General features: G+C 41.7%; 1 protein-coding gene and 1 non-coding gene across 2 annotated transcripts; one reads left to right on the top strand and one right to left on the bottom strand.

Moving 5' to 3' along the window:
* Nucleotides 1-518: 518 nt before the first annotated feature.
* Nucleotides 519-1,235, bottom strand: LOC141660729 (uncharacterized). Its single transcript, XM_074467719.1, has one exon. It carries the CDS (start codon nucleotides 1,233-1,235, stop codon nucleotides 519-521), a length of 717 nt encoding a protein of 238 aa, XP_074323820.1.
* Nucleotides 1,236-11,594: 10,359 nt separating this feature from the next.
* On the top strand, nucleotides 11,595-11,701 carry LOC141662374 (small nucleolar RNA R71). Its single transcript, XR_012550494.1, has one exon. It is a non-coding gene; the product is annotated as a small nucleolar RNA R71 (small nucleolar RNA).
* Nucleotides 11,702-15,927: the final 4,226 nt, after the last annotated feature.

Genomic DNA, 15,927 nt, shown 5'->3' with positions numbered 1-15,927 from the left:
CCTTCTTAATTTTCAAATCCTCACATAACTGCCGCAACTCCTTGCTGTCAAACTGCTTTCCATTGTCAGAGACAAGTTTGTAAGGAATACCAAACCTGCACACGATAGAGTTGAAGAAAAAGTCTTTAATTTTCTTTACGGTTATAGTTACCAACGGCATAGCTTCTGCCCATTTAGTAAAGTAATCAACCGCGACCACTGCATTTTTGACATCTCCTTTAGCCTTAGGTAGTTCTCCAATAAGATCAATCTCCCACATGGAAAACGGCCATGGGCTCACCATAGGCATCAAGAGCATTACTGGCATAGATGAGTAATTCGCAAAACATTGGCAGTGATCGCAGGATTTGACAAAATTTGTGGTATCCTCCTTCATAGTAGGCCAATAATAACCTTGGCGTAAAACTTTCATTGCCAACGAGTTACCCCCGAGTGATTACCACATATTCCTTCATGTACTTCCCTTAAGATGTAATTTCCCTCTTCTTCATCGACATACCTGAGCAGTGGTAGCGAAGTCATCTAGCCTTGAACTTATCCTCAGGAAGCGCTCCCTTATGAATATAAGAAATAATAGGCGTCATCCATGTTTCCTTGGGAGCCTCATCTACTTGCATCACCTCAACCTCTGGGATACTAGGAATCTCCTGGATTTCTAGGGGTATAGATCCCAACAACACAGCCTCCTGCTGGGATCCCATTTTTTCCAGGGTATCCGCGTTGCTGTTCTTTTCCCGTGGTACACATTCCAGCCTAACCTCTTTGAACTTTCCAATCAGGCGCTGCGTGCACCTCAAATACAATTCTGTCTGCAATCCTCGAGCTTGAAACCCCCCATTCACCTGGTTTACCACCAACTCCGAGTCGCTCTTTGTAATTAGGTTCCGCACTCCCATTTCCAAAGCGATCTTCAGGCCATTAATTAATGCTTCATATTCCGCATCATTATTCATTGCATAAAATTTGAAGTGAATTGCACTCATCAGATGATGTCCTTCCGGAGACAAGAGTACTATGCCCGCGCCCGCTCCTCCATTGTTAACCGCCCTATCCACATGCAAGATCCACCAGGGATGTGGGAACTCCTCTAAAGACTCCTCAGTAGGAGGGGGATGTAGCACTACCAAAGCCTTATCATGAACCGCAGAATTAAATTCCAACAAGAAATCGGCTAAGGCATGTCCTTTAATCGTTGTACGGGGCATGCATTCCAAGTCAAACTGCCCCAACTCCATAGCCTATTTCAACATTCTCCCCGATGATTCTGGCTTATTAAGGACCTGCCGCAGAGGATATGCTGTACGGACTTCAATTCTATGGGCCTGGAAGTATGGGCGTAGCTTCCTTGATGTAAGGATCAAGACATAAACCAGCTTCTCCATGCTTGTATAACGAGTTTCAGCATCGTGCAATCGCTTGCTCACATAATACACTGGTGATTGTTGCGCATCCTCTTCTCTTACTAGCATAACGCTGATTGAATACTCAGAAACTCCAAGGTATAGGATTAGGGATTCTCCATCTAATGGTTTTGACAATATAGGAGGGTTCCCCAATTGTTCCTTGATCCTCCTAAAAGCCTCTTTACATTCTGGTGTCCATACAAAGCCTTTCCCTGCCACTTTGATCGCCCTAAAGAAATCTTTGCACCTTTCGGATGATTTAGAGACAAATATGTTCAACGCGGCGATCCTTCCAGTTAGGCTTTGCACCTGCTTCACACTGGTGTGAGATTTCATATCTAGCAGTGCTTTGATCTTTATAGGGTTAGCTTCAATTCCTCTATGATTAAATATGAATCCAAGAAACTTGCCCGACTCCACACCGAACATGCACTTCCGCGGATTCAGTTTCATGCGAAACCTCCTTAGAATGTTAAACATTTCCATCAAGTGCTTGACATGATCGTTTGCCTTCTTGGATTTTACCAACATATCGTCCACATACACCTCCATGGTTCTTCCAATCTGATTCTTGAACATCATGTTCACCAATCGTTGGTAGGTCGCGCCTGTGTTGATCAATCCAAACGGCATCCCTATGTAGCAGTATAACCCTCTATTAGTAATGAAGGATGTATGCTCCTTATCAGGACCGTACATGGAAATTTGATTGTAACCGAAGTATGCATCCATAAAGCTTAACAAGGCATGCCCTGCCGTCGCGTCGACCAACTGATCAATTTGTGGAAGCGAAAAGTTGTCCTTAGAGCAAGCCTTATTGAGATATGTGAAATTTACACATGTCCTCCTCTTCCCATTCGGCTTTTTCACGACCACTGGATTCGTGAGCAACTCGGGGTAGTATGATTCTTTGATCAACCCCACTTCCAACAATCGGTCCACCTCTTCTTTTAATGCTATTTCCCTTTCCCCGCTCACCGGGCGATGCTTTTGTCGTATGCCCATGCAATTAGGGAAAATGTTCAAACGATGACACATTACTCCTGGGTCGATTCCCACCATATCTGAATGGCTCCATGCGAAGACATCAAGATTTTTAATCAGAAAACAGGTAAGTCTTTCCCTCATTTCATAACTTAGTTGAGATCCCACCTTTAAAACCTTGCTCGGGTCATCCTTTTCGACCGGAATTGATATTGTGTCTTCGGCCGACCCCGTTTTCTCAGGTGGCATAGGGATTCTGGGATCTAGATCAAAATCAAAGTCCCGGGGGTCCTCAACCCCCAATTCTACTGTTAGGGCGAAAACACGCGCTAATAACACACGCAAGTATACGCATTCACAAGTAATATAGAATACTTTCTAGTTCATTCCCACAGAGACTCAGACTAATTATGTTCAATTACACTCACTCACCAATGTATGATTACTTCTCAATGTTAAAACAATAACACTTAGATTTGATTAACTAATTATTAACTACAATTAACTACGAGAATTAAGCACTTAATTAATACTTGAATTAACAATATTAAAACACTCATGAGATCATAACTTCATTACTACTTCCTTCAATAGTCATTGTTATTACCCTTAGCATGCAACAGTGATGATATTAATCGAATAACACGAAATTAATAAAAGCCAACTTTCATTATACTAATACCATTCCACCAAGCATCCACAATTAAGATAGAAGTTGAATAGGCATCAATTATGTTGAGTCCCTATATGTCTACAGAAATTGACAACATAACGATTTAAGCACAAGTTATTCCTTTTGATTACACAGGGCGAATAAAACGGTTAGAGTTATCCACTAATCATGCATACTCGTACATGAACCTATGCTAGCATGGCAAGTTCTAAATCTCAAGTTCCACCGTCGCTTCACAAGAGATTAACACCCTATCTTATATGTTCGTGACGCACATAAGACGAATACGTACAACCAATACTAGATATCATACAATCATCACACACTAAGATATTAAACAATCAACTAAAAAATTCCATAGTAAATCCGTTACGACCCCATGATCACGATTAGCCCATGATAGCACTCATCATCATCATGGGTTCATATGAAAACATGATAATAACACACAAGAATAATAGCTAAAACTACTTATATTAAACCAGAGTACGTCACAAGAGTAATAGGTTCAAAGTAAAGAAAACTAGCATCCAACGTTATAACGAAATAAAGAATCACAAGAAAATATGCTTCCTCTTCATTGCGGTGTGCTAAAACGGTATTCTTCCTTATCTCCTCGCTCTTCGATTAATAATACGATCCAACCTTTGTGAAACATCTCTGAAATGTACTTATATAAGAGTCCCACAAAACCCAGCTAACTCAGAAGTTGGAAGTTAAACAGAATCAGGAGTCTAAAATATTAATTCTCCTGAGCGGGCGCTCAGCTCCCTACTGGAAACTGCTCTATTTTTCTCCCTTTTCTTCGCTGCAATCTGCTCCTATCTTCCCGCTTACAATGCTAAACACATACCAAGGCTTATTATTGATGAAATCTCTCCCGAAATGCAATTAATACCCTAAAACGCACAAACACTAGAAAAACGCATCAAATACACAAAATACTTGATTTCAAGACATCAATTCAAGCCATTATAAGACATTTTAAGTGGTATAAAATGCCACTTATCACACCCCCAAACTTAAATCGATGCTTGTCCTCAAGCGTCACAGACTCAAAAATAAAACAAAAAACATGCATGAACGCAATCTATATGAAATGCAGCGATCCCCCTTACTACGACCAAACCAACCAACTTACGACATCTCAACAAATGCAATTAGGCGAATAAAGATCAATCAAACCATGCAAACTAACATACAGCTAGAAACGTGGTGTGTGAAGATGCTTAACAGATATGCTTCGAAACTAGATCAATTATCAGAACTCGACTATCCTCAAGGCAATCACATGATTATACGAAGAATAAAAATTCTAGGCACAAAATGACTTATAAAACTTCAAGATTACTGGAGCTTATTACGGAATCATGCTTTTATTTAACATAACAAACAAATGCTTATTTGACCGTGCAATGAGTGAGGTCCACAAAAGACTTATACAATGGCATCCATGTAGCGAGCGTTAGGTTAGAGGATCCCAGACTATAAAAGCCTTAGGTCACTAGGCACAAAGTCCCCTAAGAACTTAATAACTCGAATACCAAAGAGCCCACTCGTGATCAATTGTGCATAAACTCTTTTTTTTCTCTTTTATATTTTTTTTTCCTTTTTTTTTGAAAATTTCTGAGCAAGTGTGTTTCGCTCCATCTTACTCAACCCTAGACTACTCGCATAAAAATACGAGTCGGCTACTAGCCATTTGACGCCTAGCCACAATTAGCAATGAATTCCATTTTTTCACTCCATTTTTTTTCTTTTCATGCCTTTTATCACTAAGAACCTATTATAAAATTCTAAGCATAATTAATAGATTAATCTCGAAAACCATCGAACTATAACAACAATCTAGTCCTTAAGCATTCTCTAAGACTTAGTGAAATTACAAGTGTTTCTAGCATGCATATCAACCTACACGACTCAACATTACTTTAACGCTATCACTACACTCGCATCAACATCACAAATTAATTGGTAAATCAGCGCAAAAGGGATCATGGTATATGTATGAGCTACATGACATGATATATAAAGCTATAAAAAAAACTATAAGGCAAAAATATGCAATTATATGAACTAAACTATCATGAATATGCAACTATATGACACACACAAAAAATATTTCTTAACTACCACCCCCAAACTTAAAATCTTCACTGTCCCCAGTGAAGGTAGTAGAAAGGAACACAAGGTATACCTACTCGGAGAGATCATCATCATCATTATCACCCTCAGAGGGTGGTGTATCAGGAGGCGGATATGTAGAGTCCTCACCAAAAACTGGCCACTGGATGTCAGCTCCAAGGCCTCGAAAAGCAGTCCCAAGCGCAAGGGTGAGCTCCTGAACAAACCTGCTCTGTGTCTAGTACATAGCATCCATCCTCCTTGACAGCCTCCTATACTGGGCATCAGCCATCCCAGCACCCTCCTGAGCTCTAGAAGAACCAGCCTCATCTCGCCTTGGCCTCGCCATGGTAGCACCACGTGCTGAACGCCCTCCTGGAAGATGATAACCCATCCCATGCTCCTCGGGCTCTCCACCAGTCCACTCCTGCATTGCATGCAGAGTCCCGGAGTCAATAGGAGCGGCTGGCAACTGCAACTGCTCATGAGACGACCACTGAACTCCCACTTCTCGGCAAAACTTTGTAACCGTGGATGCATAAGGGATGTTCATGTGCTTAGTTCCCCTCAAAAACTTCAGAATCCCTTGGTAGATGAACTCACCAAGGTCCATATAGTACTCCTAATTCAAAATTCCCCATAACAACTGTGCTCTCTCAACTGTGACCTCATGTGCATGGAAGTAGACAGAATATTAGCGCAAATAAAAGCATTCCATGCACGGGCATACCTATTCATCGCTATCTCCGAAAAATGGCGATACTCGTTAGTCCCAGTCTTGAAAGTCCAAACTGTGCCCGACCTACAGAGAGTAGCACAAATCAAATCCAAGTCAAAATCCTCAGCAGTCTTCTCATTCCAATTCTCCTCCGTGGGCTTCCTCTGTCACTGCCGAATCACACGGCGAATCGCCGCAGGGTGATAATCCACCGTCATCCCCTGAACAACAGAATACCCATTCTTTTCAGCCTTCACGTTCGCATAGAACTCGCAAACAACGCTCATCAGAACTGCTTCAGGAGATTCACAGAAAGCAATCCAACCCTTCTCAGCAGTCATAGGCAACAACTCACCATCCCTCCCTAATGGTAAGAACCCCCTCTCCTTCAAAATCGGCTTACCCAGAAGCCTAGTATACTCCTCCTCAGCAGCCCTATCAAACAACCGAGGCCTCGCAGCAGTACCCCTCGAAGAATCAGCAGTAGGGACAGTGCTACTGCTATCAATAGTCCTGGATCTCTTGGGTGCCATCGAAACTGAGTAAAAGTGTTTAAGATTTATGTTTTTGAATATAGAAGAGAGTTTAAGGTTTGCAAGTGAATGGGGAGTATATGGAATAGGTGTATGTATATATAGGGTATATATTAGGGTAAAATTTGATTAGGAGTGGGTTTGAGGGTTAAAAACATGGGATAATGGGGAAATAGGTCGTGGGTAATGGGGCTATGTTTTGTTTTTTTATTTTTCAGATTTTTTTGGATTTTTATAGGACTTAAAAAAAAATTCTTCTAGTCGGGCCCTGAGCGGGCGCTCAGGGGTCTTCTGGATTTTTTTTTCCTTGCCCTATTTTTCTGATTTTTTTGTGGTTTTGGATAGGTTACTAACTTCTAAGGATTCCTGTAACAACAAATCATGGGTTGCCTCCCAAGAAGCGCTTCTTTTTCATCATTAGCTTGACGTAACATCCCTTAATCAAGTTGACAAAAAAATGGCACTTACCACTTCCCAGTTTTCCGTGTCCCTATAGTAATGCTTCAAACGCTGACCATGAACCTTGAATGCTTGGTCCGGATCATTCTCAAAAATTTCCACCGCTCCATGTGGAAACACAGTTTTGACAATAAAAGGTCCAGACCACCTTGATTTCAACTTCCCAGGAAAAAGTCGGAGATGAGAGTTGAATAAAAGAACTTGCTGCCCCGCCACAAATGACTTAGGATATAGCATCCTGTCGTGCCACCTTTTCACTTTTTCCTTGTACATTTTGTTGTTCTCATACGCTTGGAGTCGAAATTCATCAAGTTCATTTAACTGAAGCATTCACTTTTTTCCAGCTGCATCTAGATCCAGGTTCAACTTCTTCAACGCCCAATAGGCCTTATGCTCAAGCTCCACAAGTAAATGACATCCCTTACCATACATAAGTTGAAACGGGGACATTCCAAGTGGAGTTTTATATGCTGTTCTGTAAGCCCAAACAGCTTCATCGAGCTTTAAAGACTAATCTTTCCTTGACGGATAAACAACCTTCTCTAAAATGTGCTTGATCTCTCTGTTAAACACTTCCGCTTGACCATTCGTTTGCGGATGATAGGCAGTAGCAACACGATGATTCATATTATAGCGTGGCATCATAGAAGTGAACTTACGGTTGCAGAAATGTGACCCTTCATCACTTATGATTACTCGTGGCGTTCCAAACCTTGTGAAAATCTGCTTATGAAGAAAGTTCAACACTACCTTTGCATCATTCATTGGCAGAGCTTTGACTTCTACCCATTTTGAGACATAATCGACTGCCATCAAGATGTACTGATTATTGCAGGACGAGACAAATGGCCCCATGAAATCGATTTCCTAAACATCAAAGACCTCGACTTCAAGCATCACATTTAATGGCATCTCATTCTTTCTCGTAAGATTTCCCACTCTTTGGCAACGATCACACCTTAAAAAAAACTGATGAACATCCTTAATCAAAGTAGGCCAGACTAAACCTGCTTGCAGAATACGAGCTGCCCTTCTCACCACCATAATGTCCACCATAAACTGTGGAGTGGCAGTCTCGTAATATCCCCTCCGTCTCACAGAATGGGATACATCTCCTGATGATCTGGTCAGCTCCCTGTCTAAACAAATACGGTTCATCCCACATATACCACTTCACCTCATATAGAAACTTCTTCTTTTGAGCTGTATTCAAATTAGGAGGCATTATATTGCTGACAAGATAATTCACAATATCTGCGAACCATGGTTCTTCCTCCTGAACTGCGAACAACTGCTCATCCGGAAAAGATTCGTTGATCAATGTCTTATCATGTGAAGTAGACTCCGGATTCTCCAATCTAGAGAGATGGTCAGCTACCTGATTCTCAGTACCTTTTCGATCCTTGATCTCTAATTCAAATTCCTGTAACAAGAGCACCCAACGAATGAGTCTGGGCTTCGAATCCTTCTTGGAAACCAAATAGCGAATGACCGCGTGATCAGTGAACACTGTCACCTTTTTCCCAAGCAAATAAGATCAAAATTTTTCGAAACCAAAGACTATAGCCAAGAGCTCCTTCTCAGTAGCGGTGTAGTTCATTTGAGCTCCATTTAAGGTCTTGCTAGCATAGTAGACCACATGAAAGAGATTATTCTTGCACTGCCCAAGAACTGCGCCCACCGCATAATCACTCGCATCACACATCATTTCAAAAGGCTCTGTCCAATCAGGTGCTGTAATAACTGGTGCAGTTATCAAACTCTTCTTGAGAGTCTCGAATACCGTCAATCATTCATCATCAAATTTGAAAGGCACATCCTTCTCGAGCAAATTGCATAACGGCTTACATATTTTTGAAAAGTCTTTGATGAAACGCCGATAAAAACCTGCATGACCAAGAAAACTACAGATTCCTTTCACAGAAATAGGTGGTGGAAGATTTTCAATGACTCCCACCTTGGCTTTGTCCACCTCAAGACCCTTGCTAGAGACCTTATGCCCAAGAATAATGGCTTCACGCACTATAAAGTGACATTTTTCCCCATTGAGCACCAAATTAGTTTCCACACACCTTTTGAGTACTACACAAAGATTATTCAAACATTCATCATATGAATGTCCAAAGACGGAGAAGTCGTCCATGAACACTTCGACATTATTTCCAAACATATCAGAGAATATCGCCATCATACATCTCTGAAAAGTGGCCGGTACGCCACATAAGCCAAACGAAACTCTGCGAAAAGCAAACGTGCCAAATGGACAAGTGAAGGTAGTCTTTTCTTGGTCCTCTGGTGCAATACATATCAGATTATAACCCAAATAACCATCCAGAAGACAATAGTACTCGTGACCGGCCAACCTGTCAAGCATCTGATCAATAAACGGAAGAGGGAAGTAATCCTTCCTCGTGGCCTTGTTCAACTTTCTGTAGTCCATGCATACCCTCCATCCTGTGATTGTTCGAGTGGGGATGAGCTCGTTCTTCTCATTTGCTACCACAGTAATACCTCCTTTCTTAGGTACAAATTGCACAGGACTCACCCAAGAACTGTCAAAAATAGGATAAATGATTCCTGCATCCAGCCACTTCAGAATTTCTTTCTTCACCACTTCTTTCATGATAGGATTAAGTCTGCGTTGTTGCTCAACAGTCATCTTACTACCCTCCTTAGCAGAATCTTATGCATGCAGTATGAAGGGCTGATCTCTTTGATGACTGTTATAGTCCATCCGATATCCGATTTGAATTCTCTCAAGATCCTTAAGAGCTTATCCTCCTCACTACCTGAAAGGTCAGATGTAATAATGACAGGTAAAGTAGATGCATCACCTAAAAAAGCATACCTCAAGTGTTCAGGCAATGGTTTAAGCTCCAAGATAGGTGCTTCCTCAATAGATGATTTGAGCCTTCCTTAAGCATTTTTGAGGTCAGAAGTACCAAGAGATTCAAATGGCATGTCTAGCTTTTGCCTCCAAGGAGAAGCATTTAGATATTGTAATTGCTCATTTCCATCCTCATCATCACTGTCAAAATCCCCTACTAAGGCCTTCTATAATGCATTAGACATTAACATATTATCAAGTTCTGAAGTAACCACAGAATCAATCAAATCCACTTTTAAGCACTCCTCATCTTCTGTAGGGAATTTCATCGCCTTGAATACATTGAATGTCACATCCTGATCCTATACCCGCATAGTAAGTTCACCTTTCTGCACATCTATCAAGGTACGGCCTGTAGCCGAGAAAGGTCTCCCCAAGATTATGGGAATCATCTTATCTTCCTCGAAATCCAGAATAACAAAGTCTGCAGGAAAGAAGAGCTTATCCACCTTTACTAGCACATCCTCCACTATGCCTTGTGGGTATGTAATAGAACGATCAGGCAATTGTAGAGACATGTAGGTGGGCTTTGGATCAGGAAAATTCAACTTTTTAAAGATCGACAACGGCATCGGATTGATGCTTGCTCCCAAATCACAAAGGCACTTGTCAAAAGACAACTTGCCAATGGTGCAAGGAATGGTGAAGCTACCTGGATCTTTAAGCTTTGGAGGTAACTTTTGTTGCAGCACTGCACTGCATTCTTCCGCTAGAGCAACGGTCTCAAGATCATCCAGTTTCACCTTCCTTGAAAGAATATTCTTCATAAACTTCGCATAACTAGGCATTTGCTCCAGAGCCTCAGCGAAAGGTATGTTGATGTGAAGTTTCTTGAACACCTCCAGAAACTTACCAAACTGCTTATCCAGCTTTTGTTGTTGCAATCTCTTAGGGAAATGTGGTGGAGGATAGAGCTGTTTCTCCCCTGTATTACCCTCAGGCAGAGTGTGTTCAACAGTAGTCTTCCTTGGTTCCACCGCTTTCTCCTTTTTCTTAGCTTCTTCATCACCAATTTCAGCTTCTCCTACTTTTGCTTTTTCAGCATCAGCAACTTTTCCAGACCGTAAGGTAATAGCCTTGACTTGCTCTTTAGCTTCCTTCCTGCCTGGCACTTCAGTATCACTGGGAAGTGTGCCAGGTTGATGATTGAGCACTGCATTGGCTATTTGACTGATTTGATTTTCCAAGGTCTTGATAGAGTCCGCCTAACTTTTGCACAATAACTTAAGTTCCTCAAAATCAGCACTAGAGGGTGGAGCTGCACCTCCTTGTTGAGGATATGATTGCCTTTGAGCATACTGCTGTGGTTGCTGGAATCCAGGTGGATTGAACTGTTTACTTACGCCTTGCTGATATGGTTGCTGAATAGCATTCTGATTATTACTCCAGCTGAAATTTGGATGATTTTTGTTGTTAGGATGATAAGTAGCTGCGGACACAGATAATTGTTCACATACTGAACAGATTCGTTAACAAGAGAACACTAATTCGTAGCATGTGAACCTGCACAAAGCTCATAGACCATAGCTATCTGATTGACTCCATAGGTGGCTAGAGAATCGACCTTCATAGACAGCGCTTGGAGCTGCGCTGCAATAGCTGTAGCTGCATCAACTTCCAAAATACCTGCTACCTTCCCAGGGATAATCCTTTGAGTTGGGTTTTGATGCTCATTTGTAGCCATAGTCTCAATAAGAATATAAGCCTTCATATAGCTTTTGGCCCACAAGGCGCCTCCAGCTGCTGCATCGAGCATGGGCCGAGATTGGGCCTCAAACCATTATAGAAACCAGCGATCACCATCCAATCAGGCATTCCATGATGTGGACACTTTCTCAACATCTCCTTGTAGCGCTCCCAAGCTTCGCACATAGATTCTGTAGGTTGCTGCGCAAACTGAGTAAGAGCACTCCTCATAGCCGCAGTCTTCGCCATTGGATAAAACTTCACCAGAAACTTTTGCGCAAGATCTTGCCAAGTAGTGATAGAGCCAGCTGGTTCAGAATGTAACCAGTCCTTAGCTTTATCCCTCAGTGAGAATGGGAAAAGCCTCAGCTTGATAGCCTCATCAGTCACACCATTATATTTGAAAGTACTACAGATCTCGAAAAAATTCCTTATGTGCATGTTGGGGTCTTCAGTCGCAGCACCTCCAAAAGAAACATAATTATGCACCATCTGAATAGTGCCCGGCTTGATTTCAAAGTTATTGGCCTCAATAGCCGGGTGCATGATGCTAGACTGAATGTCATCAATTTTAGGCCGAGAAAAGTCCATAAGAGCTGGATATGCCGGAACAATACGATCACCCATGATTACTGGCTCTTTCTGCTCACTTCCTGAATCTGAATCTTCAAAATCTATCTTCTCCGGAATATCAAGAACTTCGCCTGTCTCCTCAGCCGTATCTAAAGTCCTCTTGCAAGTACGAGAACGTGTTTGCATAAACGCTCGCTAAAGTACCTGAAATACAACCGGAAACAATAAGTAACACGTCTTAATCACTGAGTCCTAATGACCAATGATGGTAAGTACATAAACTAAACAATAACGCCGAGTCCCCGGCAGCGGCGCCAAAAACTTGTTAGGGCGAAACACGCGCTAATAACACACGCAAGTATACGCGTTCACAAGTAATATAAAATACTTTCTAGTTCGTTCCCACAGAGACTCAGACTAATTATGTTCAATTACACTCACTCACCAATGTATGATTACTTCTCAATGTTAAAACAATAACATTTAGATTTGATTAACTAATTATTAACTACAATTAACTACGAGAATTAAGCACTTAATTAACACTTGAATTAACAATATTAAAACACTCATGAGATCACAACTTCATTACTACTTCCTTCAATCATCATTGTTATTACCCTTAGCATGCAACAGTGGTGATATTAATCTAATAACACGAAACTGATAAAAGCCAACTTTCATTGTACTAATACCATTCCACCAAGCATCCACAATTAAGATAGAAGCTGAAGAGGCATCAATTATGTTGAGTCCCTATATGTCTACAGAAATTAACAACATAACGATTTAAGCACAAGTTATTCCTTTTGATTATACAGGGCGAATAAAAGGGTTAGAGTTATCCACTAATCATGCATACTCATACATGAACCTATGCTAGCATGGCAAGTTCTAAATCTCAAGGTCCACCGTCGCTTCACAAGAGATTAACACCCTATCTTATATGTTCGCGATGCACATAAGACGAATACGTACAACCAATACTAGATATCATACAATCATCACACACTAAGATATTAAACAATCAACTAAAAAATTCCATAGTAAATCCGTTACGACCCCATGATCACGATTAGCCCATGATAGCACTCATCATCATCATGGGTTCATATGAAAACATGATAATAACACACAAGAATAATAACTAAAACTACTTATATTAAACCAAAATACGTCACAAGAGTAATAGGTTCAAAGTAAAGAAAACTAGCATCCAACGTTACAACGAAATAAAGAATCACAAGAAAATATGCTTCCTCTTCGTTGCGGTGTGCTAAAACGGTCTTCTTCCTTATCTCCTCGCTCTTCGATTAATACTACGATCCAACCTTTGTGAAACGTCTCTGAAATCTACTTATATAGGAGTCCCATAAAGCCCAGCTAACTCAAAAGTTGGAAGTTAAACAGAATCAGAAGTCTAAAATATTAATTCTGATTTTTCGTCCCTAAGCGGCCGCTCAGCATTCCTGAGCGGGCGCTCAGCTCCCTACTGGAAACTGCTATGTTTTTCTCCCGTTTCTTCGCTGCAATCTGCTCCTATCTTCCTGCTTACAATGCTAAGCACATACCAAGGCTTATTATTGATGAAATCTCTTCCGAAATGCAATTAATACCCTGAAACACACAAACACTAGAAAAACACATCAAATATACAAAATACTTGAGTTCAAGACATATATTCAAGCCATTATAAGACGTTCTAAGTGGTATAAAATGCCACTTATCACCTACATCCAAGGGCGCGTCCCTATATGTGGGAGCATCCACCTCAGGACAAGGCATGGCTTTGTGCAATGCATGTGTGGAGGGCGCGTCCTCATTTTGAGGAGCATCAACCTCAATTTCATTTTCACTTTCCAAGGGAGCGTCCTCGTTTTGAGGAGCATCCACGTTGAGGCTACTTTTGAGGCTTTGTAAAATTTTGCTTCTTCCTTACAACTTTTCTCTATTAACCTCCTTCTGCATGATCTCTTGATTCACCAAAACTTCCTTCACACTACGGATCCTCGAAACATTCCCTAACGTCAAAACAGGGGTCTCGGTAACATGAGTTTCTTCTTCATCTGGACCTTCCACAAAATAATGGGCATGAAGCTCTCCATTTATTTTTTTCTGAATGTCCGCCGCATCCTCAAATGGAAGACCTTTTCCCTCATATCTTCTCCTGCAAAATTCTTTGACAGCCTTATGATAGTAGTCGCGTGATTCGTACTGTGACCCTCTCAGATTGCCCACTCCGTTAGGTGTTGGGAACTTTACCATCAAGTGATATATCGAGGTTATCACCCGGAACGCTCGAAACCAAGGTCTGCCCACCAACACGTTGTGCGCGGAGTCCTGATCCAGTACTTTGAAGTCTATCATTTGAGTGACAAACAGAGCTCCTTCCCCAAGTGTGACAGGAAGCCTAACCGAACCATGACTCTCACTGCCTCTCCAGTAAATCCGTAGACGTGTGCATCTTCAAAATTCATGTCACAATCTGGGAAACCCAATTTTTCGTACGTATTGTAATACAGGATGTTCGCAGAGCTCCCGTTGTCCAAGAAGACTCGATGCACGTTCATTGCTCCAATAAGCATAATTATTACCAGCACATCATCATGAGGATGTTGTACCCATCTTGACTCTCTTTCCCTGAACGTAATGTCAGCCGATTCCCCTTTGAATATTTTTGGAGGTCTATCTTTCAAGCTATGAATGTTGGTGAGTGGTAGGTGTCGTGCCTCTTTCGTATTTCTTTCTAATTCCCGATTACTATCACTAATAAATTGGTGTCCTCCAAAAATTACCCTGATACTACAAGCTCTTTGGAACTTAACCTCCGCTGTCTTTTCAACGTTCTCCGCCCGTGGGGGCTGCCTTTCATCTTTCCCCTTGTCATCGCTTCCTCTGTGTCATTTTACCTTGTCAATCCATTCTCCCAGTTTTCTAGCCTTGATCAATTCTTTAATTTCATCTTTTAGGTGACGACACTCGTGGGTGTCGTGACCGGTAGACTCATGGTATTCGCAGTATTTTTTCTTGTCTCTACTCTACCGTGAAGTCAAACGGTCTAGCTTCTTGAAGATTCCTCTGTCCTTATTCACCTCAAAGATGTGATCAATAGAGGCTTCCAGCGGAGTGTAATTGCTCACCCTCTTTTCATAGTTTGACGGCGGGCTCCACTCTCTCCGCATATTCACAGCGTTCACCCTATTAGGGCTTCGGGCATTCCGCCGATAATCTGAACTCATAGATCTGTCTCTCTTCTTAGCTCATCCCTTGGAGTTGTGACTGTTATCATTCTTCTTTGTTTCGGTAAGCGATTGCTCAATCGCTTTGAATGATTCCTCCTGCGCAAGTACATCAGCTAACGACACAGGGTCTTTTCCTTGCAGATGTTTCCAGAAATCTGTTCCCACACGCAGACCAGCTATAAGAAGTATTTTCAGTATCTCATCAGTTATGCCTCTTACCAAGGTAGACTCTGCATTGAACCTTTTGAAGTATGAGGTCAAGCTTTCCCCTTCCTTCTGTTTCACATTGGCCAGCCTGGTAACAGGTGGCGTATACTTCACCGCGGCCTGGAACTGAGTTAGAAACAAGGTTTTCATCTGTTCCCAAGATATAATCACCCCTGGACCAAGTTTCTTGAATCATTGTTGCGCTCTTTCTCTAAAGGTGGCCGCCAGGAGACGGCATCGTGCCAAGTCGGGTACCTGATATACATCCATCTCAATGTTGAAATGCCCTAAGAATTCTACGGGGTTGGAGTTTCCATGGAAATGCAAGTCATTAGTTGTGTTCCTGTATCCTGCGGGCAGCTGCGCTTCCCTCACAACAGCAGAAAAAGGGGAAGGAGCTTGTGCGATTGCTGTTACCCTACCTCCTTCAAGATGGTT

Source organism: Apium graveolens, chromosome 5 (genome assembly GCF_009905375.1).
Source record: "Apium graveolens cultivar Ventura chromosome 5, ASM990537v1, whole genome shotgun sequence".
Classification (NCBI taxonomy): domain Eukaryota; kingdom Viridiplantae; phylum Streptophyta; class Magnoliopsida; order Apiales; family Apiaceae; genus Apium; species Apium graveolens.
Note: the sequence above shows the minus strand (reverse complement) of the source record. Positions and strands in the feature narration are given on the sequence as shown.